Genomic DNA, 26,144 nt, shown 5'->3' with positions numbered 1-26,144 from the left:
TTTCTCAAGATGCTTTGGCTATTCGGGGTCTTTTGTGTTTCCATACGAATTGTAAGACTTTTTGTTCTAATTCTGTGAAGGATGCCATTGGTAGTTTGATAGGGATTGCATTGAATCTGTAGCTTGCTTCTGGTAGTATAGTCATTTTCACAATATTGATTCTTCCAATCCAAGAACATGGTATATTTCTCCATCTGTCTATGTCATCTTTGATTTCTTTCATCAGTGTTGTATAGTTTTCTGAGTACAAGTCTTTCACCTCCTTAGGCAGGTTTATTCCTAGGTATTTTATTCTTTTTGTTGCAATGGTAAATGGGAGTATTGTTTTCCTTTTTTAATATTTATTTATTTATTTGGCTATGCCAGGTCTTAGTTGTGGCTCACAGGATCTTCGTTGCAGCATGTGGGATCTAGTTCCCTGACCAAGGTTCGAACCTGGGCCCCCTGCAATGGGAGCACAGAGTCAGCCACTGGACCACCAGGGAAGTCCCGAATATGTGACATTTTCAAGGCAACTGAACTAACTTTTCAAAACAATTCTTCACAAGTTAATGTCAAAAGATACTGTTAAGGGCTTCCCTGGTGGCGCAGTGGTTGAGAGTCTGCCTGCCGATGCAGAGGACACGGGTTTGTGCCCCAGTCCGGGAAGATCCCACATGCCGTGGAGAGTTTAGACCTGTGAGTCATGGCCGCTGAGCCTGAGCGTCTGGAGCCTGTGCCCCGCAACAGGAGAGGCCACAACAGTGAGAGGCCCGCGTACCACACATACACAAAAAAGGTACTGTTAAAATATACTAAAAAGACATGACAAGCAAAAGGAAGGTGTGAAACTTGACTGGGTTATGGGGGAGGAAGGTGTCTTTTAAAGAGCTGTTTTGGGGATCCCTGGGGAAATGGAATGTGGACAGATGGTGAAGGACATCATGGAGTCAGCGGTCACCTTCTTTAGTGTGATGATGATAGCATGAGCCCTTTCTCTCACAGGTGAAGGGTTATGATGTCTGCAATTTACTTTCAAACAGTGCTGAAAAAAAGAATGCAGGCATACCTCTTTTTACTGTGATTGCAGATACTGCATTTTTTTTTACCAATTGAAGGTTTGCGACAATCCTGTGTTGTCAGATGATAGCATTTTGTAGCAAGAAAATATTTTTATTTTTATTTTTTTTAACTTTTTTAATTGAAGTATAGCTGATTTACAATGTTGTGTTAATTTCTGCTTACAGCAAAGGGATTCAGAAATATATAGATATATAGATATATATTCTTTTTTAAAATACTCTTTTCCATTATGGTTTGTCATAGGACATTGAATACAGTAGGACTTTGTTGTTTATCCATCCTATATATAAAAGCTTACATCTGCTAACCCCAACTTCCCACTCCATTCCTCCTCCAACCCCCTCCCCCTTGGCAACCACCTGTCTGTTCTCTATATCTGTGAGTCTGTTTCTGTTTCATAGATAAGTTCATTTGTGTCATATTTTAGATTCCACATATAAGTGATATCATATGGTATTTGTCTTTCTCTATCTGGCTTACTTCACTTAGTATGATAAGGAAAGTATTTTTAAATTAAGGTATATACATTTTTTTTAGATATAATGCTATTGCACACTTATATTACAGTATAGTACAACTTTGATATGCACTGGGAAAATCAAAAAATTTGTGTGACTCTCTTTATTGCAATCTTGGCTTTATGGCAGTGATCTGGATCTGAACCTGCAAATATCTCCAAGATCTGCCTATAAAAGAGAAAAGGAGGGAGAGAAACAAATCAGCAAAGTGTCATCAGTGTGTGACCTCAGGGACGGGTGTGCTGGTGCTTACCATGCTGTTCCATTCAGCTTTTTGGAAGGTCTGAAATGCTTTCACAATAAAAAGGGAGACAGGGAGAAGAGGAGAGGAAGGCAGAGTTGAATAAATCTGATCTTTCAGGGTCCCTCCAGGTTTTGGAGTCAGGGACCCCATGTTAGTTTGCTAGGGATGCCAGGACCAAGTGCCACAGACCGGGTGGCAACACACATTCATTCTCCCAGTTCCAAAGGCTGGAGGTGCAACAGTCAGCAGGACTGGTTTCTTCTGAGGCCTCTCTCCATGGCTCGCAGATGACCCTTCCTCTGGGCATGCACCCCGGGGCTCTGTGTATCTCTCCTCCTAGAAGGACACCAGTCACATTGGATTAGGGCCACCCTAAGGGCCTTGTGTTAACTTCATCTCCAAACACAGTCACATTCATATGTTGAAGTTAGGGCTTCAGCGTATAAATTCTGGGGGGACACAATTCTGCCTAGAACATTCCCTAAGTGCTACTGAGTCCAAGCTCGTACTGCTCACTGCACGACAGGCCAATAAGTCAAGAGGCAAGTTGTTGGGGCAAGGAATCGTGACTTTATTCGGAAAGCCAGCTGACTGAGAAGATGGTGGAGTGGTGTCCCAAAGAACCATCTTACCCAACATAGAATTCAGGCTTCTTTTGTTCTAAAGCAGTGGGGGCGGGTGTTTGGTTGTCTAGACTTCATGGTGTCAGGATCCTTTGTTCTTGCAGCTGTCCAGGTAGGTCAGGTCGTGATGTTCCTGGAACCCTCCAACAAGACAAATGTTATTCTCTGTTCTGCAACTTTTTGTCTCTATATGCATGGAAAAGTGTTAGCCCTTTAAAGGTCAGAGCCCTCAGAACGGGCTATCCTGTGTATTTCAGGCTATAGGCAACATTCTTAACTTGTAGCAAAAGCAATAGAATACAAAGGTTCAAGTAAAAGAAACAGAACCAATGTGGAGTTAGGTTCCTTCTTCCCTATTGCATAAGGCTACCTTGAACTTCACCCCATGCTCCACAAGGGCACATATCAGCCTTTTCAGCCAATTCTGCTTCCCCTTCTCACAGAGGCCGAGGCTGAGCTCCGGGCGGGAGTGGGGAGGGAGGAGAGCTCTTCCTCCCCCTTCAACACACCACCAAGCTTCTCCTCCATTCCTCATCGCCTCCTCCACCACCTCACTGCATCCCTGCACAACACATGCACACACAGCACATGCACACACAGCACAGGCACACACAACACATGCACACACAGCACACGCACACACAACACATGCACACACTTATACATACCTACAGCCAGCTGCCCAGCCAACTGCTCAGGGCAAAGTCACATACTGATGGACTGGGGGTGAGGGCTGCCAAGTGACCTGTGAGAAGGCTCCTCCCTACCCTGGGTGCAGCATCACAGGCCTCTTCCTCTTCCCAGAATCCTTTCTCCTTTCCTGAGGTGGTGGGTTCCGGACCCCTCCCTGCCTTTGCTCACAGGACCCCGAGGTGGTCCTTCCCCCAGGCTGTCACTCAAACAAATGAAAACAAACCCCCCTCCCTCTGCTTCAATAATAAAAGTCATATTTACTATAGAAAATGTGGGAAATATTCAAAGTTTTAAAAAGCAATAACTTACTTTTACCTATAATTAGGTAAAAGACTCTAGAGGCCTTAAAAATATGTTTATGCTTTGACCCAGTAATTCTGCTCTCAGGTTTCTACAGAAACCCATAGTCAAAAATGCAGGAAACACTTTTTCAAAAAACTCTCTTTTACTGAAGTACAGTTGATGTACAATGTTGTGTTAGTTTCAGGTATACAGCAAAGTGATTCAGTTATACATATATATTCTTTCTCAGGTTCTTTTCCATTATATATTATTACAAGATGTTGAATATAGTTCCCTGTGCTAGACAGTAGGTCCTTGTTGTTTATCTACTTTATATAAGGAAACACTTTTTGCCTGAAGATGTTCCTTTTGTTGTTATTCACAATGATGTGTAACCCAGTGTGTGCCTCCCTGGTGCCCCAACTTCTTGAATTATGTAGAAACACCCTGTTTTTTAATTTTAATATACAAAGTCCCCAACCCCCCTCCACAAGGCACCTCTTGTTGGGGGAGCTCACAGTCCCCCAGGCCACCCCACCCCCCACCCGCATTTCTTGCTTCTGAAACCTCCACCTCTTCTCAGGGAACCCATTTCTTCATTCCTGCAAAGACCGCTGCCTGAGACTTTTGTGAACTGCAGATTTTGACTGAGGGTCTGGGGTGGTGGAGGAGAATTACAGGGCACGCAGCAGAGGCAGCACCTTAAAGTTGAATATTTGCTACCTCTGTCCACAGGCCCAGTGGCCATTCACCACTTTCTCACCCTAAGCCTCAGTTTAGCAGCTGGGCTGTATTCTGACTTCCGTGGGCTGACTTTCCAGCTTCAGCTGAAGGACCCTGTCTCAGAAGCCCTTCCCTCCTCACCCTTTCTCCACCCTTTCTCCTTCTGTTTCACCTTCTCCTTTCAGACCTTGTGGGGTGGGTGTGAGGCAGCAAAGTGTGTTCCAGAATGAAAAAGGCAAATCTCTGATGTGAATTATGCCCCTCCTCTGCTGTATGAAATCCACTGAGGTTATTTTTGTTTGTTTGTTTTAAATACTCATCTTCCCCTTTTGATAGAAAAAAAGGAAAAGAAAAGAAAAAGAAAGCAACCCAAAGGTTAAACATAGGGGCTGGCCACTTAGGTATATTATATGTTGAATGAATATATATGTCCACTCAGTGGATTTTTGTACAGCCTTTGAAATGATGCTTACAAGGGGCTTGTGATATTTGGGGAAAACAGTTAAGTAAAAGGGGAAAAAAAGGCACAAAATAGACATGATCACAACATATAGAATTTGCAAAGACAAAGGCTGTAAAGAAAGACACCTATTTCTTAAGCTGTGCTGTTTCTTACATATCATACTGTATACTTACTCCTTTGTGAGTATGACACACTTTTTCATTTTTTCAATTAAAAAAATGCTAGCATAGGGCTTCCCTGGTGGCACAGTGGTTGAGAGTCCGCCTGCCGATGCAGGGGACGCGGGTTCGTGCCCTGGTCCGGGAGGATCCCACATGCCGCGGAGCGGCTGGGCCTGTGAGCCATGGCCGCTGAGCCTGCGCGTCCGGAGCCTGTGCTCCGCAACGGGAGAGGCCACAACAGTGAGAGGCCCGCGTACCTAAAAAAAAAAAAAAAAAGCTAGCATATTAACACTGATTGTCTGCAAGTGTGAGATTACAGATTTCACAGTTGCAAATAGCCATGCAGTACTTTCATAACTGGTGGATAAATCAGATTATTTTAAAAATTTATCTAAGCTTCAAGGATGGTAATAGACCCATGGAATGTCATTAAGTGAAGGGAGCTTATCTTGTCCCTCAGGTTTTTTTGTTGTTGTTAATTTCTTTTTCTTTAATTAATTAATTTTTGGCTGCATTGGCTCTTCATTGCCGCATGCGGGCTTTTCTCTGGTTGCAGCGAGCGGGGGCTACTCTTCGTTGAGGTGCACATGCTTCTCATTGCGGTGGCTTCTCTTGTTGCAGAGAATGGGCTCTAGGCACGTGGGCTTCAGTAGTTGTGGCTCTCGGGCTTCAGTAGTTGTGGCTCGCGGGTTCTAGAGTACAGGCTCAGTAGTTGTGGTGCACGGGCTTAGTTGCTCCGTGGCATGTGGGATCTTCCTGGACCAGGGATCAAACCCGTGTCCCCTGCATTGGCAGGTGAATTCTTAACCACTGGCCACCAGGGAAGTCCCTGTCCCTCAGTTTTTAGATGGGGAAACTGAAGTCTCAGAGAGACAACCAAGTGTTTATTGAATCAGGCAGAAGGAAATCGCTGATCACTCAGCTGGGCCAACCACCTTAGAGGCGCTGCAGCAGTTCCTACACTGCTGAGGCAGTGAGTGGCGGAGTCACTCGCTCGAGGTCATTTGTTAAGGTACCCTGTGAATGTCTGCCATTCCAGGGCTCATGTAAGCCTCCCAACAGCCCTGCACGGTTGGCCCTGGTGTTAGAAGGCTGCTAGCGCTCAGAAAAGTGAGGAGGTGGGGAGGAGTCGTCGGTCAAGGCCGGCACGCTGTCACCTTCCTGAGGACTGCCTGGGCGCCAGCGCACGTTGCCGGGCTCCGCCTGCCCTGCTGAGCAATCCTTTCCCAGCACGTACAGCTGAGTCACGGTCCCCTGCGGCTTTTCGCTGAGTCACGGTCCCGAGATCTTTTTCACTGAGTCACGGTTCCAGCTGCTCCCGGTTTAATCTCTGGGCAAAGTCTCCGCTGCCTGGCGGGCGGAGGCGGGGACTCCCTGGATCCCGCACATCCCCACTGACAGCGGAGTCCAGCAAGGCGAGCTCTCCTCTCCTCCTCCCTTCCTCTCCTCGCCTCATCCCTGTTTTAGGGAGCTAACATTTCTTAGCGGCCAGGCGCAGTGCTGGAGGCTTTACACTGCAGATTGCAGAGCCCAGTGGGGTGGGCGTGATGATCCCCTTTAGGAGATGGGGATCTAGTCAAAGGCAGGGTCGTCTGGGAAACAGCCAGTCCGGAGCATCCCCAAATGACAAAGTCATGAAACAGAGGCTGCAGAGGGCAAAGAAGCAGGACGACTAAATGCAATGCAGCATCTGGGTTAGAACCTGGACTGAGGGAAAGGGCTATAAAGGACCTTTGAGGGCAATTGGTGAAATTTGCATATAGGCTTTATATAATGATTTGTATAAAAGTCAAATTTCCTGATGTTTATACTTGTACTGCAGGTTACAAGAGACGGTCTTCCAGATATAATACATACTAAATGAGCCAGGAAAAATTTATTTTAAATAAATATATATTATATGGGGACTTCCCTGGCAGTCCAATGGTTAAGACTCTGCAGCCACAATGCAGGGGATATGGGTTCCATCCCTGGTCAAGGAATTAAGATCCTGCACACCATGTAGTGTGGCCAAATAAAAAAATTTTTTAATTAAAAAATAACAAATAAATAAATATATATTATATCAAAAAGAATATGTATATATTTAAAAAATCAAGAGAGAGACAGGATGAATGATAAAACAAATGTGACCAAATGCTACCCTAACAACTGGTGAATCTGGGTGAAAACATACAGGAATTCTCTGTATTATTCCTGCAACTTCTGCATATTTGGAATTATTTCAAAGATTACTTTTTGAGAAAAAAATAAAGATGAGGAATCTGATACTCAAAACTCCCAACTGAGAGCAAGTTTTGTCAGATGTTAGTGACCCCACCCTACTCAGAACCATCCATAGACTTCTAGAAAGGAAGAAGGCTCTGGGGGATCCTGAAAGGGGAACTGGATGCCACTTTCTGACCAAACAACACCTAACACTCATTACAGGCTTCCTGTGCCAGGCCCGGCTCTGAGCTTCCTACGGATATTAAACTGATTTAATCCTCACCACATCCCCTTGAGCTGATGCTATTTTGTCTCCTCGTTTTGTCAGACAAGGAAATAAAAGCTTAGTGGGGTTGAAGTGTACACATGAGGTAAGTCATGAATCCCAGATTTGACGGCAGTCCTTTTGCTTAGGGTTCATTGTTTTGACCAGTCTACACTACCTACAAGTGCTGTGATCAGATTGAACCAGGTCCAACCAGGTCTTGGAGCCATAGTCAGGCTCCATATTGGCCAAGCTCTCCAGCCATCTAAGCTCCCAAACACTGGACTGCTGCCTGGTCTCGCCATAGGTCTTCAGCCCCTAGACCTGTGCTAATGGAGGCTAGGCAGTGTTCGAGAAAGGTGCTGGTCCTTCTCCATCCCTCACTGCCTTAGGCCCAGCTCAGTGTTGTAAGCATGCTTAAGCATGCTTTAGAGCCAGACACACCTGGCCTCAAGTCCTAGATGGGCTGTGTGACCATCGGCAGGAGATTTAACCCTGCTAAGCTTCATTCATTTAATACATAGTGACTTCTTGCCTTGTGCCAGGCTCTGGGCATAGAAGTGACACGATCCTTACTGTCTTCAAGGAGCTCACGGTCAGGATGGGGGCAACTGGGACACAGGGACCTCAGTGGGGGGACCCCATAAGGTGAAGGGAAGAACATCAGCAAAGTCTGGGCTGAGTTGGTTTATTTTACAGCTTTATTGAGATGTAACTGACATACAATAAACTCTACATATTTAAAGTATGCAAACTGATGAATTTTGACATATGTGTACCATGAAACCATCTCCACAATCAAGATAGTGAACATATTCATCATTCCCAAAAGTTTCCTCATGGTCCTTCGTAATCCCCCCGTCCCATGAGATAACCACTGATCTGATTATATTAGTTTGCATTTCCTGAAACTTTATATAGTTCTATATACATTTCATATATAATTTATATAAATGGAATTATACAGTAAGTACTCTTTTGGGGGGGGGGCTGGCTTCTTTTACTCAGCATAATCATTTTGAGACTCATTCATGTTGTGTAGGTCAATAGTTCATTCCATTTCATTGCTGAGTATCCAGAGTATGTTCATACGACAATTTGTTTATCCATTCACCTGTTGATGGGTTGTTTCCAGTTTGAGACTTTTGCAGATAAAGCCACTGTGGTCATTCATGTACAAGTGTGAATGTATGCTTTCATTTCTTGTAGGTAAATATGTACCTAGGAGTGGAATCACTGGGTTGTACGGTAGGTGCATGTTTAGCCTCTTAAGAAATTGCCAGACCGTTTTCCAAAGTGGTTGTACTGTAGGGGAGGAAAAAACCTTTTTCCTCTACCCTCCTAGGTTCCCAGCTGGGGGCCCTGGAAATTAAGCCGATGAAAGATAAATTAGGGACTTCCCTGGTGGCGCAGTGGTTAAGACTCCGAGCTCCTAATGCAGGGGGCCCGGGTTCGATCGTTGGTCAGGGAACTAGATCCCACATGCATGCCACAGCTAAGAGTTCGCATGCTACAACTAAGGAGTCACGTGCTGCAACTAAGGAGCCGGCGAGCCGCAACTAAGACCTGGTGCAACCAAATTAATTAATTAATTTTTTAAAAGATAAATTAATAAGAGAGAAGCAGAGTGTATTAACACACACAGTGTACATCCACATGGGAGGAACACAGTGCTGAGTAACTCAGAAGAGTGGTTAGAACTGGGACTTATGTAGCATCTTAGAATAAATGTGTAGACAGGTGACAAGAAAAAGGAAAAAGAGTTTAGGCTTTGGGGGGCAGCAAGCTGGGGGAGGGTAAATATATGGGGGAAACTAATGGAAGATAAGGGTTAATTTGGTAAGGTGTGTTATGGCGATTCCTCTGAGTGCCATCCCTGGGCTAAGAGTCTGGAGTTGTCTAAGCCTGCTTTGAAGCAAGTAAGGGGGAAAGCAGAGAATGGTTTCCTGGCATTTGCTGTTTCTCAGTTGTCTTCAGCTCAAAATAACCCTTATACCGAAGTGGTAGTTTGGGGGGTGTCACACTCTGGCCTCCTACAAGTACCATTTTATGTTCCCACCAGCAGTAAATGAGTGCTCTCGTTGCTCTGCATTCTCAACAGCAGGAAGAACCAGCCTTTAATTTTAGCCATTAGGATAGGTGTGTAGTGATGTCTCATACCAGTTTTAATTTGCATTTCCCTAACGACCTATGAACTTGAATATCTTTTCATGTGTTTAGTTAGCATTCACATATCTTCTCTGGTAAATTGTCTGTTCAGACTTTTTACCTGTTTTTAAAAATTCACTTATTTGCCTTCTTATTATTGAATCATATCGGTTCTTTACATATTCTACAGACAAGTCCTTTGTTGGGTATATTTTTGCAAATATTTTCTTCTAGTCTCTGATGCCTCTTTTCTTGGTCACAGTGTCTTTGAAGGGGCAAAAGTCTTAACTTTTAATGAAGTCCCATTGGTTGTTTTTTTTCTTTAATGTTTTGTGCTTTTTTTTTTTTTTTGGTTGTATTTGAGAAATCTTTGCCAAATCTAAGGTCAGTAAGATTTTCCTTTATGATTTATTCTATATGTTTTATAGGTTTAGCTATTTCATGGAGGCCTATAATCTGTTTCTGGGCTGAGTCTTGAAAGGTGACCAGCCCAGCAAAGGAACAGGAGAGACCATTCTAGGCAAGAGGGACCAGAGGCGTGGGAGCCTCGGTAGTTCAGGGGGAGGTAGGTATTCCTGAGACTGGCACACAGGGTGTGAGGGAGCAAGAAGAGTGAGATCCCTCCCACTGGAGACGTGGCCGAGGGCTGGGAGTGCCAGGCTAAAGAGTTTGCACTTTATCCCAAGGGCCATGTGGAGCTGGCCATGCACGTTGACCAGAGGAGTGGTGCCAGCGCTTCAGTTGCCTTATCAGCAAAATCAGGGGCAGGAGAAGGAGTACAGGAGATAAAGAATGAAAAGGTGTTCATTCCATCAGGGCCAGGGCCCCCCTCTTCTCCTGCTTTTTTGTGGATGGGGGCACCCAGCCCTCCCGGGAAGGTCATGATAAGCAACCCCTATTAAATGCTAACATTTCCTGGTGACCGTCTTACTGCTTTGGGGAGCTCTTTTTTTTTCCCTCTCTCTTTTTTACTTTATTTTTATTTGTATTAAGGTACAGTTAATTTACAACGTTGTGTTAGTTTCAAGTGGACAAAGTGATCCAGTTATACATATATAATATGGGGAGCTCTTTTATTAGGAATGTTCATCTTTTGTCTGTTACACGTGGAGCAAACGTTTTCCTCCCATTCTCCTGGTGGTGTTTCAACCTTCTTTTTTTTTTTAAATAAATTTATTTATTTATTTATTTATTTATTTATAGCTGTGTTGGGTCTTCGTTTCTGTGCGAGGACTTTCTCTAGTTGTGGCAAGCGGGGGCCACTCTTCATTGCGGCGCGTGGGCCTCTCACTGTCGCGGCCTCTCTTGTTGCGGAGCACAGGCTCCAGACGCGCAGGCTCAGTAGTTGTGCCTCACGGGCCCAGTTGCTCCGCGGCATGTGGGATCTTCCCAGACCAGGGCTCGAACCTGTGTCCCCTGCATTGGCAGGCAGATTCTCAACCCCTGCGCCACCAGGGAAGCCCCTCAACCTTCTTTATGAGGTCTCTCACAACCCTGAAAGATTCAGTGTTTGGCAGCCCAAACTGAGGATGGTTTTCACGACTTGGGCTCGTCTGCCTCGCGGAGAGGAAGGCTGTGGTCCATTTAGGCTGCACATCACTACTGCGCTCCCCATGCTACCCCCCCGCCCCACACCCGCTGGGTCAAGGTCTGTGTGGGGCATGGGTGCGGTCAGGACACCCTGAGTGACCCTGTTTACCCGGGGGGGGGGGTCCATCGATTCTCCTGTAATACCAGTCCAGCTGAAGCTAGAGGCCGCCCACCCCCCAACCCCGTGTTCCCCCAGCCTCAGCGGGGGCCTCGCCTCTGTTTTTCACTTTGGATCCTCGAGAGCTGCAGCCCGGGCCCCTCCCTGCCGTCCAAACCACTTCTGTTTTCCAGGCAGGCGGGCGGGCCGCGCCTTCGGAATGCTGAGTCTCTGTTTCCACGTTGCCCTCGCGCAGCTGCGTTTCTGCTGTGTCATGGTTGGGAGGGGGCACTGGCGGAGACAGGAAAGGCAGATTTTGCTGAGTCACCAGCTGCTTCCTCAGCCTCCAACGGGGTGCTTGGTGAAAGGGCAGCTTTCACATCTGGCAGGAGGAAGCGAAACTTCTAGAAAAGGGTAGAAGCTTCCCACTCAAGTGTTTGCACAGCGTTGGCAAAGCCCTGTCCCATACATCTCAAAATGGATTTGTCCAGGACTGAGCTGCTGAGGTCCCCCACTGCGGTAAACTGACAATTCCATCCTCCCACTTGGCTGAACCAAAATCTTTGGAGTCATCCTTGACTTCTCCTCTTTCTCACATCCCATTTCCTGTTCTTCGGACATTCTTGGTAGCGCTGCCTTTAAAATATGAATGTCCTAGGCCACTCCTCTCCCCGTCCTTTCCAAGCCACCATCGTCTCTCCCTGGATTTGTGCAGTAGGTAGCCTTCTGCCCATGTCCTGTGTCACCCATAGCAACCAGTGATTGATCCCAGGAAACCCCAAGTGAGACCCCAGCACTCCTCCCCTCCAAGCCCTGCAGTCTCCCCTACTCGCAGAAGGTCCTTGCAGCGGCCTGCAGGCCCTACAGGCTCTGTTCCCATCTCTTCTGCTCCCATCTTCTGCCCCGTCCCCTCCCACTCACTGCTGCAGCCACACTGGCCTCCATGCTGCTGCCTGTCCCTGCCGGGTCTGTGCCACCTGGGGCCTCGGTTGTGCCTTTTCCCTGCAGCCCCAAAACAACGTCCCACCCCCGACATCTCCCAGCCTGTATGGCCCACCCTGACCTGACTCTGATTTAGCATCACGATCGCTGAGTGCTTCTCATACTTCATGTCTCTCTGACTTCTCCTGCCAGGTCTCTTCTGCCTCCAGCCACACTTCATGTCTCTCTGACTTCTCCTGCCAGGTCTCTTCTGCCTCCAGCCTGGGAAAGTTCTCTCCTTTTAAGGGCTCCTGTGACTAGACTGGGCCCACCCAGAGACTCGAGGGTGATCTCCCTACTTTCAGGTCTGTAGCCTTAATTACATCTGCAAAGTATGACCCTATTCGATGGTAATAGAACATATTCACAGGTTGCAGGGATTAGGCAAGGACATCTTCGTGGGACCGTGATTCTGCCCACCACAGATAAACGCCCACCTCCCGGGTTTGGGGAGGAAGACACGTGACCATGCTTGGGAGAATGCTTGGCTCAGAGCAGACCCCAGTGTTTCTTTCCGATTTCCACTCACATTTGTCTCTGGTGCTCCCTGCCCCCTTTCTGGATCATGTCCCCAGGCCCAGACTTCATTAGGACCCTGAGCACCCACATTCTGTCAAGGTGGGCTTCTAGCCTCTTCAGCTTCGTACCTCCAGCGCACATACAGAACTGGCCCGTTTCAGCGGCTCAAGCATTTGACTCTGAAAGGAAATCCCAGAGAGAGGGTGGTGGGTTCTCTGATGCAATAAAGCTGTAACGCTGGGAAATGGCAGGAAGGGTCTCTCTATCCATCCCTGTCCTGCTTCCCAAAGCTGTCATGGCAGATACCACAAGCACAGTGGTTTGAAACAACACAGGTTTATTCTCTGGAGTTCCGGAGGTCAGAAGTCCTGAAATGTGTGGGCAGGGCTGCGTTCCTTCTGGAGTTCTAGGGGAGAATCTACTTCCTCGCCTTTTCTAGCTTTTGGAGGGTGCCTGCTTTCCTTGGCTCGTGGCCTCTAACTCCATCTTCAAAGTTAGCAGCACAGGATCTTCCAATCTCTCTGTGTCCTGCTTCCCTTATCACATCACCTTCCATACCTGTAACCCTCCAGCCTCCCTCTTATAAGGACTTTTCTGATCGCATTAGGTCCATGAGGATAATATAGGATAATCTCTCCATTTTAAGATTCTTAATTTAATCCCATCTGCAAAAACCGTTTTGCCATGTAAGGTAACATATGCAGAGGTTCTGGGGATTAGGATGTGGACATCAGCCTACCACAGGAGGAGAAAAATACCATTCAAATCACTCCAGTTGCTTGAGGACAGGGAAGCGGGGGAAGTCAGGAAGCTGAATGAGCACAGAGAAGGGCCACAAGCTCAACACTGGGACAGACGAGACATTAGATCAACTCTGACCCGGCCTCCTTTGCCCTGGGGTCGTCTGGGACAGAGGGGTGGTCTCTTCTTACCAAGTCAGGGGCTCCCAGGGAAGAAGCTGGAATGAGTAGCAAACCTGGACTGGGAGCCAGGAACTCTGGGTCACTGAAGGCTCTGTGTCCTACGGGGCACAGCCTGGGGAAGTCACTCCCCTCTTGGGCCCTCTGCTCCCACATGTTAGGTACGAAGATGTCAGATCACACGAGCTTTACCTTCTGGGGTTTCTGAACGGACAGGCTGATGGGAAGCATTCAGACCTTCACACTTTTATCCTCTAAACTCCTGGAGGACAGATTAGCCCCCCTGTAAGAAGGCATGTGGTGTGAGGGTCAGGAGTATGGGCTGAGGCTTCAAAGTGCCATGGTTTGAATCCTGGCTCTGTTATCACTAGCTGTGTGACTTGGGAAAACGACTTAACCTCTCTGTGCCTTAATATTTACATAAACAAAACGCAGATGAAAATGACAGAGCTGTTGCCAGGATTAAATGCAATCTTGCACATAAAGGTTCTACACATAGTAAGTGTTCAATAGTTTGGCTCAGATCACAATTTGTAATTGTAGCTTGATTCCAGCCCTTTCTGGCAGCCTAGCAATATTATCCTGTTTACCAGAAAGAGATCTTGTGACAACTATTTATTTATTTATTCATTCATTCATTCATTCAATGTTGTCTGCTACTTGCCAGACGTGGTTCCAGTCTCTGGAGATTTCACAAAACAAAGCAAAGCCCCTGCCCTCCTGGAACTTACATTCTAATGGGGGCATCTGTTTCTAATAGTTGTTCTTTCTAGAAAGTTCTTGGCAACTCTTTTTTGAAATCTTTTAGCAGCTCCAGTTCTAGGTCTGACCTCTGTGAATCTTGTGAACCAGTAAATGCCACCCTTTGTAGAATGAGCCTTTCAAGGACAACCCTGGAGATGACTTCTGGGCTGTAGTGGGGTAACCATGTTCCTTCGGATGGTCTTCCCCTCCACTGCATTCTGGCAGATGACACTGCACCTTAAATTTTGAAATCTTTGTGCCAGACTGCTTGGGTTCAAACCCTTAACCTCTCTGCCTCAGCTTCCTCATTTGTAAAATGGGGACAATAACAGTACCAACCTTATGGAGTTATTATGAGGATTTAATCAGTTAATACACGTGTTCAGTACAGCGTCTGGCGCACAGTAAGTGCTCAGTGAATATTAGCTGTTAGTATTGCTGTCACTGTTCATTGAAGCAGAAGGTGGGTATATAATTTATACCAAGAGCTGAATTCCTTGGCATATAGCCCTTCTATCTAGGAGGCTCAGCAACCCCCAGGTCACTGGGTTGATTTGGTGACTGAAATTCAGGTCAGTGATCCTGGAAAAGTGTGGATCATGGGCCAGAGCTCTGACCTTGGGCTGGATGGACACACTGACCTCCTGTACCTGCCTGGTTCTTCCAGACTGTCTCCAAACATTGGAGACTCCTATAGGCGTACAGCCGGGAAGGAATGTCTCAGCCACCATAGTCCCCCAGTGGGGGAATCCGTGCTTGACGGGCGGTCCTCAAGCCTGTACTCACATTCCTTCAGAAATGGGGCACTTGCTACCCTGTTTACAAACAACATCCTTGTAATGAGCCAAAATTACCTTTTTAGTTTGTTTTGTTTTGTTTAATCTAGAATCCAGTATTGCAACATTGGGAAGGGGCTTTAGGAAACATCCTTGCTGTTTGTTTTGTCATCTGGGCTCACCCAGTGACCTACTTATCCCCAGCCCTAAGGGATCAATCTCCTGCAGAATTAATTCCATAGTTGATCAGAGGGCCAGCTCTGTTCCAGGCCTAGTGTGGGCACTGAAGATGAGATGAATCAGACCTGATGAGTCCTGGAAGAGTGCCCTACGCAGGTAAGCAGGGAGGTGGTCTGGATGACCAGCATTGCTGTCCAGTTGGGTACCAAGTGCTAAGAAGGCCTGGAGGAGGCAGGCAGCGACTGGACTCACCCTGGGGCTTGGGTCCCGTCTTCCTGCTTTATGTGTGACCCTCGGCATGCCAAATCATTCCCCAGCCTCAGTTTTGCTGTCTGTAAAATGGTAGTGATCTACCCCACAGGGTAACTGGAGGGATGAACCATGAAAACAGTGCAGTCTCTAGCACCTAGTAGGTCCTCAAGAAAAAAAAAAAGGGCCCTAAGTGGACATTTAAAGGGTGTATGATGAGGCAGGCTGCCAGCTGAGGGACCCGGGAGGAGGTGATACTTAGGGAGCCGGCTGGGGAGGGGGAAGGGGGGAACTGCAGGCAGGCTCAGGGGTCGGTGAGCCCCTGACGTTGCCCCACCCTCCCAACCTCCTGCTGTGAGAAGCGCTGCCTCCCAGCCCTCTGGAACCATTCAGATCCCTGGAACGTTCAAGTCCCATCACTGGGTGGGAGGCTCTGGAAGTGGCAAGATCACACAGCTGCTCAGATTTCCAGAAGTTGCTGGTTTTTTTTTTTTTTTTTTTTCTTTTCTTTTCTTTTCACGTCCTGTTTTAAATAGCTTTGTTTTCCAAGGGTCATATGACCGCTCCTCCTCCACCCCCGCAGGCCAGGGGCGGGCGGGGCGCCGGCCTCCGCGGGTGTTGCAATGTCGGGCCAGTAAGTGTGGATCGGCTGTGTGGCGGTGGCCACGTGACCCGCCCCGGGGATAAATAGACGGCGCGGTCGGGGCTCTGCACAGTCGTCCTCCCGCCTCCAAGAGCCCGTCCCAAGCCGTCGGAGCCAGCCCCGGATCCCGCACCAGCACCGCCGCAGGATGGAGCGCCCGCAGCCCGACAGGCAAGCGCGGGGCGAGGGACCGGCCTCTCCCGGGAGGGGCAGCCCCTGCCCTCCCGCCGAGCTGCCGAGATTCAGCCGGGAAGCAGGAAGCGACCTCGCTGGGCGGCCGGTCTCTTGGGCTTTGGTGTAAGGAGGAGCGGGGTTCCAGTCCCGCCCGGTGGGGCAGTCGGAGGGATGAAAGATGATTTACATGCCTGGCTCCCTGGCTCCGGGTGGGTGACCCGATGGGAGTGTTGCCGTGGGATCCAACTTTGTTTTTGGCTTTGGACTTGTGTGTGCTTGGAGGTGGCCGTGTGCTGAATCCGAGATCCTGGGGGCTGTCCGAGGCTGGGCGAGAGTGCCTGCTTCTCTCACTAGAGCCCCCTCTTGGCCGCAACCACCTCTCACTACCTGTTGAATGCAGGAGCAGGACATCAGCGTGGCTTCTGTGTCCCCGTTTACCGATGAGGATGGCACAGTGGGGGAGGCAGCAAGGCCAGGGTTCCCTGGCTAGCTGGGATGTGAACCTTGGTCTGTCCACCTCCAAGTCTGGCTCCTTTCCTTCTCCCAAGAATTTGATCAGCACGTACAGAAGAGGGGATGATGTTTCTGGAAGAGGTGTGGGAGAGAAAGGAGAAATAACCCTTTTCTGGGAGGCGGATACAAACATAACGGCAGAAGTACTCTCCGAAAGGGACTTTTTCTTTGAGTAAAGCTGAATTTACTTAGCCTTTTAGCTCAAACACTTCTGTGATGAGCAAAATATTAGAAGGGGTCATGAGATTTGTATCTGAGCTCAACCAAGTTAATGAATTAAATCTTGGGTCTAAAAGCCAATCAGAGCACTTACAAAGTTGAATGTGAATGTGCATCCTGCCCACTGCTGCTTCTCCCAGGGTTGTGCTGCTCCCTTCTCTCCTCCATTGAGCATAACTGGTCCCAGGACTTCCCTCTTGGTTTGGGGGGGACCGTGTTACATAGTATCTTAATGACTGCAAAGTGTGGATGGGGCTGCATCTTAAGGCAGTTGGGAACATGGCTGTTTATTAGGTGAGAGGCTGGATTTCTGCAGAGAAGCCTGATAAAAGCTGAAATCTCTTTAAGTCTTGCCGACAGGCGGGGGTACCCTCAGAAGCTCAACGTTGGGAAGAACTCTGCTCAGAGCCCCCCCTTATTCACATCCCTCCCTTCCTCTGTAGCATGCCCCAGGATTTGTCAGAGGCCCTGAAGGAGGCCACCAAGGAGGTGCACACCCTGGCGGAGAATGCCGAATTCATGAAGAACTTTCAGAAGGGCGAGGTGACCCGAGAAGGCTTTAAGGTATGTGGCCTAGTGGTACCAGCCTGAGCAGAGGGTATGTTGGGTGTGGGTGCTCCCAAGGCTCAGGGCAGTGGTTTAAGTGGGGATGGGGACCAGGGATGCTGAGGGGCCAGATGGGCATGTTCAAGGGAATCTTTTTACAGATCGTGACATTGAGGCTCAGAGAGGGGAGGTGACTTACCCGAGGTCACACAGCACATTCACAGCCTGCTATGTGGTGTTGTGGAGGGGCTGGGGCAGTACTACCATCAGCTGACCACCTAGGCTCTGCTTGGCATTTTACTTCTTTTGAATTAGTGCTTCAGTCTTGATAAGGAAGATGAGGAAGGGTAGGCTCAGAGAGATTAAGTAATTACCAGAAGGTCACACAGCCAGTAGGTAAATGGGAAAGGCCAAAATGGAACCAAGGCTGGTTTCATTTCAGAGCTTATGCTTCTGACCTAGTTCTCATCTGCCTCTGAAGGCAAGGTGGAATGTGGGTTCGAGCCCGAGCGCATCCATTTCCTAATAGTAAGATTATGGACACCTCATCTATCCTCCCTAAGGTACCTTTTTCTCATCCATGAAATGAGATGTTTCAACAGCAGGGTTTTCTTTTCTTCTTCTTTTTTTTTTTTGTCTGTGCTGCATGGCATGCGGGATCTAGTTCCCCGACCAGGGATCAAACCCGTGCTCCCTGCAGTGGAAGCTCAGAGTCCTAACCGCTGGATTGCCAGGGAATTCCCTGCAGGGTTTCCTTAAGTGCCCGTTGTACGTGAGGCACAGGTTTTGCCGTTTCCCAGTACAACTGTGAAATTCATACAAATAGAAGGAAAGCATGTGGCGAAGAACCAGGCAGGTGCTGGGTGTGAGGAAAGCCTCGTTCGGGTTGAGCTGTGGGGCTGGGGAGCTGTAGCCCTGCACTCCCGACACCCCTGCCTTTTGCTTTCGGGAGCCTCTCCCACTTCCAACATGAGAGGTGCTTCAGTGAAGGGAGATTTAAGGTGCAGCTCTAAGGGGTTGGGGCCCTGGGCTATGCCCTTGCTCCCTCGTCCCCCCCCCCCAAAAAAAGCTGACATACAGTTGCTGAAATGAGGCTGGGGCAGAGGCAGTGGGGACGTGGCTGCTGGAGTATCCCATCCCCAGCCACTGTAGACTTTGGGTCTTTCTTCTCAGCCACTGAGTTCAAAGGCAGCACAAAGATCCACGAGAGGACCCAGTGCTCACTCGGATTATGCTGATGGAGGTAGCGTTTTTTATCACCATGGCCTCTGACTCAAGTGCTAAGCGCCAGGCTGCACCTAGTGCTTTACGTGTGTCATCCTGCTGGACCTGCACACCAGCCCATTCCTGTGTGGTTGGATTATCCCTCTTTGCAGGAAGGGAACTGAGGCTTGACTTGTGCAGAGCCACTCAGACCTCGCATTGCCCAGAGAGGGCGAGTGGCTTATCCATGGTCACACAGCTGAGGACTGGCTGAGCCGGGTTAGAACCAGGTCGGTCATAGTCGAAAGCCCAGGCTGTTCTGTACCAGGCTGCCTGGCTTTCTGCCCCGGTGAGAAATGGCGCTGCTGTGAACGTTTATGGCTCAGAAATCATCTGGAAAAACCTCAACCAGAACATTTAACCTTTGTCCTCCTTCAAACTCAAACTAGAGAATTAATGTGTAACGGGAGTTCCCCGAACCAAGGAGCACTGGCCCTGTCCCCCAGCTCAGCTTCCAGAGGGGTCCTTTGGCGAGGAGAACCATGCCCTGTAGATGGTCATCCAGAGGTCAAAGGCCGGAGGTGCCTGGCATCTCCTAGAAGTACTTTCATTCACGTACGTTTTCCAGAGCCAGGATGGCCCCCTTAGCCATGCCTGGGCTTGGCTCCATTTCCATTTCTTACTAGCTGTGTGACCTCCATGTTGCATACTCTCTCTGAGCCTTAGTTTCCTTTTCTGTAAAATGGGCACAGCTATGCCTTTGTTGGATTTTTCCAAGGATGAAGTGAGGCTGCGTGTTTTATCCAGTGTGATAAAAGGGTTTTAGGCCCAGACGGTGCATGATCGAATTTCTCTCTTGTGTCACTCCCTCTGGCTGCTGTGTGGAGGGGATCGGAGGGGCTGGCAGGAGGTGGGAGCCCAGCCCGGGGAGGTGACAAGGGTCCCTCTGAAGGCAGTAGTGTGAAGGGGCTGGACGGGGAGTTCTTATACCAACCCGCTCGCTCTGGTTTCAGCTGGTAATGGCATCTCTGTACCACATCTATGTGGCCCTGGAGGAGGAGATCGAACGCACCAAGGAGAACCCAGTCTACTCTCCCCTGTACTTCCCGGAAGAGCTGCACCGAAGGGGGGCCCTCGAGCAGGACATGACCTTCTGGTACGGGTCCCGCTGGCAGGAGGCCATCCCCTACACGCAGGCCACCAGGCGCTACGTGCAGCGACTCCAAGAGGTGGGGCGCGCCGAGCCCGAGCTGCTGGTGGCCCACGCCTACACCCGCTACATGGGTGACCTGTCTGGGGGCCAGGTCCTCAAGAAGATCGCTCAGAAGGCCCTGGACCTGCCCAGCTCCGGAGAGGGCCTGGCCTTCTTCACTTTCCCCAACGTCGCCAGTGCCACCAAGTTCAAGCAGCTGTACCGCTCCCGTATGAACACTCTGGAGATGACCCCCGAGGTCAAGAAGAAGGTCCTCAATGAGGCCAAGACTGCCTTCCTGCTCAACATCCAGGTGAGGGTCTGGCTGCCCTGCACGGCCGCTGCGTCCCCCAGCTGCTCCTCCAGGGACATTTCACGCGGAGCAGGGGAGGTGGGGGCCGAGGGTCACGGTTAGGGGCAGGGGCTTGGGGGCCAGGGTTCTAGTTCTGCCACTTACTGGCTGGGTGATGTTGGGCAAATCCCTTAATCGCTATGTACTTCAGTTTCCCTATCTGTAAAATGGGGAAATGACATTATCTCGTAAGAGTTGTGAGGTTTAAGCGAATTTAAATCAATCAGGTCCTAATAGCACGGCGTGGCATGGCATCAGCTGTCTAATATTAGCTATGGTTATTGTGGGTTTTGAACGTCACCATTGTGGCACTCCGTGGCAATCCTCTGTGACAACATACAAGTTGCCTGTGCATTTGTGTGTAGCCAGGTTGGCACTGCAGGGGTTACGGGTGCTGCAGACATGGCCTCCGCCTTCTGGGCCTCTCAGCCCAGCCAGGGAGGCTGGATGTGTCTTTCTGTAAGTGTCTCAAATCTAGGGGAAGGTGAGCTTCAAGCAAGGCCTTGCCTTGAAGGCTGACTTCTTGGGCAGGGCTGGGGGGTGGGTGTGTTCCCAGGGACGGTGAGGTTTCTTCTAATCCGGATGTTGTAGAATCCCATCGCTCTCCCCCGACCTGGAGGCCCCATGGGGACTGAGGCTCCCAGCTTATGCTCTCCCTGGCTCTTTATTCCCAGCCTGGGACCCCAGAAGGGCCTGGTCCGAGCACTCCTTAATGGAGCAATGCCCCTCCCTTGCATTCCCCTAAAAAACAACATCATCACCCACAAAACCTGGTCAGTCCTCCAAGAAAACCTGTCTTTCAGAGAGGCGGTGTAGAAGGAATGGGAGGTTTGGAGCCAGAGCCCCGTGGGAGGGCTTGCTGGTGCTGCCTGACCTCTGGGTTAGCCTCGGCCCCAGGCACTGAATCTCTGGGAGCTGCAGTTTTCTCATCTGTAAACCCTGGCTAATGAATACCATGGACCACACTTACCAGGGGCGAATCTCACCAAGAGAATGGAGTGCCTGCTGGGGTACCACCCGTGACATAAGTTGCAGAGGGATGCAACGTTAAGGGCGTGAGTGGCCACGGTGAGCCCTGAATTCAGGGTGGCTATTACTGGGGAGTATTGTCCCCCAATACCCGCAGGCAGGCGGGTCAGATGGACTTGTGACATCTTATCTCTTAAGCTGGATGAAAGGTCCATGGGTGTTCAGTATCTTTTCCTGTGATTCTGGTATGTCCTAATGTTTCACAACCACACCTCAAACCTCCCTTCATCTGGCCGGTCCCCACCTCTCACAGAGACACGTGTCTTTTGTCTTGCAGCTGTTTGAGGAGTTGCAGGGGCTGCTGACTCAGGACGCCAAGGACCAGAGCCCCTCGGGGGCACCAGGCCTTCGCAGGCGGGCTGGCAGCAGGGCGCAAGGTGAGGGCTTCCAGGGGGCGGCACTTGGAGGGCGTATGGTGCAGCTCTCTGGCTCCAGCACCTGTTGACTCTTCTGTCTCCTCAGTGTTTTAAGTGCGAAGTCGGGTGTGGGCAGAGGGCGTGGGGCCAGCCTTCAGCGGGTGACTGCAGCCACGTGGGTGACCCCTCCACGCCTCGGTCTCCCCAGTTCTAGAATCAGGGGGGTTGGGCTCATTCTAGGTCACTGGCTCGAAAGGAAGACTTGCACACCGAGGACCCTCAGAAGTCACGGCAAAGCCCTCTCCCCTCTTAACTGAGGTTCCTTTGGGGGCCTTTTAATGGTTCCCACGCAGAGACACCCTGACATGGGGCAGGGAGCCCAGGACAGCTGCTAGCTCTTCCCCCGCCATGGACGCAGGGAAGACATGTAACCTCGGGGTCGTGTCTCATGTTAGTCCCTCCCTCACACTTCTCAGACAGCTCTCGACGGGGTGGCTGTGCTGAGAGAACATCTGGGAGACTTCCAAAAGCACCAAAGTGCTCCACCAAATGTCCCCTGACACCCCGTGGTGGCAGTGTGGCTTTGGGAGTTGGGGGAGGGGAGGGGTGAGGCTCAGCCACCTGCTTGGCAGGTCACCTCAGGTCCTGGGGCCACCCTTGCCCGCCTTCCCTGCGGCTTTCTCATGTGTGCTAGGCCCACGTCGACCCCTCTGTTGGCGGGATTGAGCCCGGGAACGTTGGAATGTGGCCAGTCCTAGTGGGATTGGCTACCTGGTGGGGGTGAGGGGACTTGGCCCTAACGCACTGGTTCTCAAAGTGTGGTCCCCTGGGTATCCCTGGAGGGTACTTCCTCACAATGTAGCCGAAAATGGAAGACTGGAGAGCTTGGAGAAGTAGTAAGCTCCCTGTCTTCGGAGGTATGTAAGCAGTGGCCAGAGGGCTACTGGTTTGCATTGAGCGGGACTGTACTAGACCCTGCTGAGGCCCCTCTGCTTTGTCTTTCTGTGATGTCAGACAGGCCCACCTCTGTCCTCCTGGTGTTGACACTGTCCCCTTTCTCTTTCAGACTCTGCTCCCACAGAGGCGTCCGGGGGGAAGCCCCAGCTCAGCATCCTCTCCCAGGTGCCGCTCATGCGATGGGTCCTCACGTTCAGCTTTCTGTTGGCAACGGTCGCCGTGGGGCTTTACTCCCTGTGAATGTAAGCATGCTGGCTCCTGGCCGTGAACTCTTTTTGGAGAGGGACAGTCTCTTGGCCGACTTCCCTCCCTTGGGCAGGGGGAGTGGGAGCAGCTGTTGGGGTCCCTGCGTCCCTCTCTCTCTGGAAGAAAGGAGTCTGCGGCATCTCCCCCAACCAAAAGCACGTCCAGCCAATGACCTGAACTTTAGAGTGGGACGTGGGGTCCTGCCGAGCCCCGAGGGCACCCTCCCCACCCCGTTCCTGCAGCAGAGCCCAAAAGATGTAGCCAGAAGCGACCGCTGTCGTGAACCTCCAAGTGCCCTGGGTCCCCGGTCTCCTTGTTGACATGCTGTGACCGCCTGCCCCCTGGGCCATGGCAATTTTTGTATAAATATGCAAAGATGTTGTGTCTCGTGTTTCCGTCTTGCTTTTGTTGGAGCCGCTTTTCATTCCTGACTCGGCCTGAGCTGCGGTATTTTGTTGTGTTCTGTTTTGTTTTCGTAACAGGGTTGGGGTGGGAGGGAGGGGTTTAACAGCACTGTGGCCTTGGTCGCTAACTTTCATGTGAAATAATAAACTACATGGCTTAATAGTAACCTGAAGTGTTTTTCTTGGGCTCTGTTACCTTTAGGGAGCTGACTTTTCCTCACTTGTTTCTTGAAAGCCTGGTGGGGAGAAGGGGTGAAGGTGGGGATGGCAGGAGCTGGTCTGGGATGTTGTGCTCTGTTCTGAGGATGTGGAGGGGGGGACCTTTAAGCCGTCGGTGGGCAGGTCTTTGTGGTGAACCCTGCTTGATGCAAGACTCAGCTTTACTGAAGATGGGATGCCCTGTTAGGCTGAAATGAGCAGATGCTGGGATAAAATTTGCATCCTGTACAGTGAATCCAAGGGAGTGGAGTGTGATCCCTGGTTCAAATCCCTGCTGCTCCATTTTGTAGCTCTGCCTTTGGGGTTAGTTATTAACCTTTCTGGGGCCCAGTTCTGTCACCTTTAACATGAATACAGTGAGACCCAAATCATCTGTTTTGAGAAGCAAATGAGATGCATGTAAAATACCAACAGTGTATAATACTATTATGAAACAAGGGAGATCAGTGTTTTGTGATTCTTGCTAATCATCTCACCCATGACATCATCTCACCCATGACATCATCTCATTTGATCCTCAGAGAAAAGCTGTGGGGAGTGTTAATGCTCTCTGAGGGTCAGGAAGGATTTAAATCAGGTCTCGCCAGTTTTAAACCCAAGTCTTTTCCACTCTCCGAAGTCCCGAAAGCCACTGAAATGGTAGAAATGCAGCCTCCCAATCTGGCAGAGTGAAAGCCCTTGGCTGGAGGTGTATTTAGCAAAGCAGGGGACAAGGCTTTTCCTTACACGACTTCTATGTGAGTGAGGACTGGGCGCCAGGAGACCTCTCCCTAGTTCTGGCTTTGTCACCAAGTCTGGAACCTTGGTTAAGTCACTTCAAGTCCCCTTGAAACTAACAGTACACCTGCCTCCTACAGCTGGTAGGAGGGTCCAGTGGCCTCCAAACCCCAGTCTGCGGATGGTGGCATCACAACACCCGCATATCCTGGGCCCCACCCGGAGAGGTTCTGATTCTGGAGATCTGGGACAGGACTCCGGAATCGCTGTTTATGAAAAGCTTCGGCGCAGTGGTTAAGAATCTGCCTGCCAATGCAGGGGACACGGGTTTGAGCCCTGGTCGGGGAAGATCCCACATGCTGCGGAGCAACTAAGTCCGTGCGCCACAACTACTGAGCCTGCGCTCTAGAGCCCGCGAGCCACAACTACTGAAGCCCACGCGCCTAGAGCCCGTGCTCCACAACAAAGAGTAGCCCCCGCAATGAGAAGCCCGTGCACCGCAACGAAGAGTAGCCCCCGCTCGCCGCAACTAGAGAAAGCCCGCGCACAGCACCGAAGGCCTAACGCAGCCCAAAATAAATAAATAAATATATTTATTAAAAAAAAAAAAGCTTCCTGGGAGATTCCAAGGTGCAACCAGGTCCAGGAGCCACTGTTCATGAGATATGTATGCCAAGGGTAGGCATTCAAAATAGCGACTTAGCTCTTCCCACCCTGGGCCCTGTTTCCAGTTTTTTTGTGACAAGGGCATTGATACCGTTTGTAGTGACGAAGGAAGAGAGGGAGAGGAGAGAGAATCATCTTAAATTCTACTAACAGGAAAATGGCTGAATAATTTGTATTCTATTCACACGGTGGAAAATAAAAGAACTGTTAAATAGAATGAGTTAAAGCTAGGTCTCCATGCAGAGGGACCTCCCTGAAGGTTCAGATTCGTTTGATCTAACTTTGAAACCCTATAAACAGACTCATATTTTAAACACTCCCCGTAAGTATGTGCCAATGTAGCCTGTGGAATAAAAAGTTCTTTCCAATAGTTCATGTTGCGGGACTTCCTGGTGGCACAGTTGTTAAGACTCTGCGCTCCCAATGCAGGGGGCCCGGATTCAATCCCTGGTCAGTGAACTAGATCCCACATGTATGCAGCAACTGAGTTTGCATGCCACAACTAAGGAGCCCATGTGCTGCAGCTAAGGAGCCGGCCTGCCGCAACTAAGACCCAGCGCAACCAAATAAATAATAAACATTAGAAAAAATAGTTCATGTAGCCAGTGAGAATGGGAAAGAAGGGAGGGCAGATTATGCAGTCCTTATTGCTGCTTGAGAATCCGTCAAGTTTTGCCAGATCTTCCCGTTTTTAAAGTTAGGCTGGGAATCTGGTCATGAATTTTCACAAATTTTAAGCATTGCCAAATAATGAAAACTCTTATACAACTAAAAAAAAAAATCACCAATTGGGTCTAAGAAAACATCCCTCGAGTCCCAAGTTTGAGTTTCATCCTAGAGGCGTTAACGAGACCAGAGGTGGCTTCTTGATGATTAATCCCCGACTTTTGGAAGCGTGTTTCGGGTGAGAACTGGGAGCGCAGGCAGGCAGCGCCCCCTCCAGCCGCTAGGGGGAAGCAGGCTCACACCCGGCAAGGGGTACTTCTCAGGGACCTATAGCTCTGAAAGGGGTCGTTTCCTCCTGAAACTTTGAAAAAGGCTTAAGAAGAGTACACAGAACAGCCCTCGCACGACCGCGCCTGCCCTCGACCCACCCCTCCGCCATCTTTGCGCCCCGCCCCGCCGCTACCTCCGGGTCAGTTTCGCGCCAAATTGTCCAGCACGCAAAATGGAGCCCGGAAGGAGGCCAGGAGGACTGACGTCATGCGCCCTGCCGCCAATCCTCTTCGGCGGCCCGCTCGTGGGGGGCGGGACTCGCGGGC

General features: G+C 49.8%; 1 protein-coding gene across 1 annotated transcript; it reads left to right on the top strand.

Moving 5' to 3' along the window:
- Positions 1 to 16,120: 16,120 nt before the first annotated feature.
- HMOX1 (heme oxygenase 1) lies at positions 16,121 to 23,365 on the top strand. The gene is made up of 5 exons (XM_060113370.1): positions 16,121 to 16,260; positions 17,439 to 17,559; positions 19,758 to 20,249; positions 21,595 to 21,694; positions 22,740 to 23,365. Exons 1-5 carry the CDS (start codon positions 16,238 to 16,240, stop codon positions 22,868 to 22,870), a joined length of 867 nt encoding a protein of 288 aa, XP_059969353.1. The 5' UTR covers positions 16,121 to 16,237; the 3' UTR covers positions 22,871 to 23,365.
- The last annotated feature ends 2,779 nt before the right edge of the window (positions 23,366 to 26,144 follow it).

This window comes from Mesoplodon densirostris, chromosome 11, assembly GCF_025265405.1.
Source record: "Mesoplodon densirostris isolate mMesDen1 chromosome 11, mMesDen1 primary haplotype, whole genome shotgun sequence".
In the NCBI taxonomy this organism is placed as follows: domain Eukaryota; kingdom Metazoa; phylum Chordata; class Mammalia; order Artiodactyla; family Ziphiidae; genus Mesoplodon; species Mesoplodon densirostris.
This window is presented reverse-complemented; position numbering and strand designations above follow the sequence as displayed.